The sequence below is a fragment of the Solanum lycopersicum genome, chromosome 9 (genome assembly GCF_036512215.1).
Source record: "Solanum lycopersicum chromosome 9, SLM_r2.1".
Lineage (NCBI taxonomy): Eukaryota > Viridiplantae > Streptophyta > Magnoliopsida > Solanales > Solanaceae > Solanum > Solanum lycopersicum.
Genome location: NC_090808.1, coordinates 64,904,016 through 64,908,235, shown reverse-complemented (window position 1 = coordinate 64,908,235; position 4,220 = coordinate 64,904,016). Strand labels below are relative to the sequence as shown.

Genomic DNA, 4,220 nt, shown 5'->3' with positions numbered 1-4,220 from the left:
CATTCGATATAATTCTTCAGATAAAATATGAAGAAAAAAAAGTAGAACGTATTCATATTTTATATTTATTTTTTTGAATAATTTATCTCAACTTTAACAAATATAGGGACCATATTTAAAATACTATTATAAACCCTATTCCAAATATAAAAGACCCTTTTTGTTATTTTTTTTTCTTTCGTAGCCACTTTATGTTTTTTCTCATTTCACTCTAAAAGACAATAAAAAAATAAATTAGGGGTGTGTTTTACGAAGAAAATCATTTTCATGTTTCATTGGTTAAATTTTTTTGGAAAAAAACATGTTTTTTTGTTTTAGAATTAATTTTAAAAAATGAGAAAAATAACTTTTTGATTAAAAATAGAAAATATATATATATACCGTATATTATTTTCACATTCATTTTGTCTTCCTATCCTCCAACAAATCTAATCTTCACTACAATCGGCACCCATAGCTTCCACCCTTATTTTCACCCCAATTCCATAATATTTATGTGAATTATGTATATATATATATTTTACTTATATATCAAACATAAAATTATAAAATATTTTTTCAAAAGAAATATTATCTATAGCAAATATTTTCATTCATACCAAAATTACCCTAGATTAAAGTCAAATATTAGAATTATTTCAAACATAATTAGAAAAAAAGTTAAAAAAGACTATAAACATTGCAATTTGAATTTTGTAGCTTTAATATTAACACTAAAACAAAATGATATTTTGGATTAAACTAAAATCAGCCCTCCTTATCCTTAAAAAAAATGCTAATAATATAAACATATTTAAAGTGTTCATATTCAAATTTGTACAGTTTCTTTAGCACGTGATAGTTTCTCTATTTTTTCCCCTTTCTGTACATAATATATGTTTTTTTTAAAGATCCATGATTAAAAGGTTGAAAAGAAATTTACCTATGTAGGTTATTGCTTAAAATGCAGCAAAATGACAAAAATAAATTAAAAATCACTATCAGCAACCCCCCCCCCCCCACCCTTCCTCCCACAATATTTCTGAAATGAAATTTCAAAATAATATGTACCTTTTGAAAATGACTTTTAACATATATAGCCGCTCTATCATAATAATGGACTAGCTAAATATATATCGACTATTTTAAGATGAAATGACTATTTTTAAAACATCCTCGATTCAATTTAGATATACAGAAAAAATAATGAAGTAAACATGACAAATTAGAAAATGAGTGCAATATTTAGAAGAAAGTAATAAAAACATTGTCATAATAATGCAGTAACTGAAATACAATAAACAAATAATAACACAAGAATACTATAAAAATATGCAGTATTTATGTATAAAAATATACTGTAATTTTTTTTTTATATATATACAAAATGTAAATAACCTTTTATTGTTATTTTGATAGAGCGACAACGATAATATAGTAGTTTCTCCATCTCAATTCATGTGGCAGTTGACACGATTGCAATATTGAGAGTTAATAAGAAACTGAATGAATTTATAAATACTTCTTACATATTTTAAATTATTTATTGGTGTAATTTGTAATATTTTAAATATAATTTTAAGTACATAAATTTTATTTAAGAAACTTATCGCTAATATATCAAAATTAACAAGTAAAATTGAAAAATTAAAACTCAATTATATTACGTAAATTAAGGCGAAATGTATATAAACTAATCTACGACCAAGTTATGACATTTTATCAGTCAAAAAGTATCAAAAGCATGTGATGTCAACAAAATTGTGAAGCTCATTTGGCATAAGTACTCTTTCCGTTTAAAAAAAAATAATCTAATTTAATTTGAAATGAAATTTAAGAAAAAAAATATTTTTTAATCTTATAGTTCTAAATAAGAAACCTACTTATATTCTTAGAATATATCTTCAATTTATGGTGAAGAAAACTTGATCGGATTATTTATGAGTCATGTAGGTCAACCTAAATTTATATCTAGAAAAACATGTAAATAGTTGTATATTATACATGTGTAATATTAAAAAATAAAAGGAAGAAACACAAATAGGGAGACTCTTCTCGAAAATATTTTATCGCTTTAGAATTATAAAAATAAAGGTTGTCTAAACAAAAACTCTAACATACTTTCTTCTTGTAAAGTTCTCTATTCTCCTCTCAAGTTTTTATAAAATGATTTTATCGAACATCATTCTAAAAAAAAGCTTTTATAATAGATCACAAGATTATAAACTACATTTTGATAATTTGTATTTTATAAATATGTAATCGTACCATTTAATTAGTAAAACTTAACTAATCATCCAACAAATTATGTGTGTAATTAGATTCTTCTAAAACACAAATTATGTAAAGGTCCATGTATGTTTCATTTACCCAAAAAAAGCTTCATAAGGCTATGTTGCTGACACGTGTTGGAGTAGTAATTACTCATGTCTTGAATTTAAATTCTCTTAGATATAAAATTGTTTTTGTCAAATTTTATTTTTTATATCGAATATCAGGTAAACCTTCTCTAAAAAAAATAATTTTTTTTTTTGAAGATATTTATTTTTCCTTTTAATTACTCTATATTCTTTTCAAACTTTTGTTCCCCACAAATCCTAAATCTTTTCACTTTTTTACCACAGCAAAATTTGGTTGTAATCTAAAGCATATCTTGTCTTTCCTTTAAACAGTGTATTCCTTGTACTTTATAAACAATGCAACCCCATTTCCCCTTTCAATTCTTAAACCATACCCCACTTTTACACAACCCCTCTTCCTCCTTTGCTTCAGGCTCTGAACAATTTGCTCAAAGTTCAGAGCTTTATAAGGTATAAACTTCATACTGGTATGCTGCTTCGCTTACCCTTTTTCATTTCTTGTTTTTTCATCCATTTCCATACATATTTCAGTACCACAAAGTGGAATCTTGAAAGGGGGGAAAATGTGTGGTTTTTTTTACTAAAGGGTGTTTAAAGATACAATCTTTATTGTGTTTTCTTGATTGTGCTGAAAAATGAGGGATTTCCCATCTTGTTTTGGTGAAAATGGGGTTCAAGTTGCTGATGCTTCTTGTTCAAATGTTGTTGGTGTGAGTAAAACCCCACAGAATTTAGTAACCTGTGTTTATCAGTGTAAATTACTGGGGAAATCTTGTTTGATTACAGTTGTTTGGACTAAAAGTTTGATGGGTCAATGCCTTAGTGTTGAAATTGATGATATGTCTCATCAATGTCTTTGTAAAGTTGATGTAAAGCCTTCTCTTTTCTCTAAAAGAAAAGGGTCTAGGTTTTTAGAAGTTAATGCTTGTAAAATTGACATCTATTGGGACTTTTCTTTGGCAAAATTTGGATCTGGGCCAGAGCCTGTTGAAGGTTACTATTTAGCAGTAGTGTGTAAAGGCCAGATGGTTTTGTGTATTGGGGATCTGAGGAAAGAAGCATTTAAGAAGAGTAATGCAACTCCCTCTCTTTCAAATGCAATGTTTATTTCCAAGAGGGAACACATATTTGGAAAGAGGGTATTTAGTACTAAGGCTCAATTTTGTTATACTGGTCCAGTTCATGATATTACAATTGAATGTGACTCTAGTGTCATTGATGATCCTTGCCTTTTGGTACGTATCGATTCGAAAACTGTAATGCAAGTGAAGCACTTGCGATGGAAGTTTCGCGGTAACTATACTGTTTTAATTGATGGACTCCCTGTTGAAGTGTTTTGGGATGTTCATAATTGGTTGTTCAGTAGCAATTTTGGGAATGCAGTGTTCATGTTTCAAACTTGTTTATCAGCTGAGAAGTTGTGGAATACACAAACCTTGTCTGATCTCTCTGTGATGCCTTGGCCTTATACAGAGAGTACTTTGAGCAATTCAAAGTCACCTGGTTTAGGTTTTTCTTTGGTTTTGTATGTTTGGAAGAACGATTAGTCGAGTGTTCTTCTATTATTTCCCAAAAAAGATTGATTTTTTAAGATCTTGTTTGTGAACTTGATTTGAGTTATTTCTAATGAATATACTTTTTTCTTGTTACTTCCTTTTTCATCTCTTCACGTGCTATGATTATTACTTGAATCTTACGTTTCATTTTATTCCTTTTAAAGAGTCGATTTCTTTTGATTACTGGTTGTTATCTACTATTATGAATAATAATTGTGTCTATAAAGTGGAACTTTCCTTTGAGTATATGCAAACATCATTAGAGACAATCGAACTCATCATAATGGTAGTGTTTAACATCATAGCTTTGTATGGTAAATGTGAA

General features: G+C 27.7%; 1 protein-coding gene across 1 annotated transcript; it reads left to right on the top strand.

Annotated features, from left to right (window-relative positions):
• The first annotated feature begins 2,680 nt into the window (after window positions 1–2,680).
• Window positions 2,681–3,988, top strand: LOC101254730 (uncharacterized). The gene has a single exon (XM_004247313.5). It carries the CDS (start codon window positions 2,975–2,977, stop codon window positions 3,884–3,886), a length of 912 nt encoding a protein of 303 aa, XP_004247361.1. The 5' UTR covers window positions 2,681–2,974; the 3' UTR covers window positions 3,887–3,988.
• The last annotated feature ends 232 nt before the right edge of the window (window positions 3,989–4,220 follow it).

Bases quoted from the DNA above. Each gene is read 5' to 3' on its own strand.
- LOC101254730 (XM_004247313.5), top strand. From the start codon at position 2,975: ATGAGGGATTTCCCATCTTGTTTTGGTGAAAATGGGGTTCAAGTTGCT.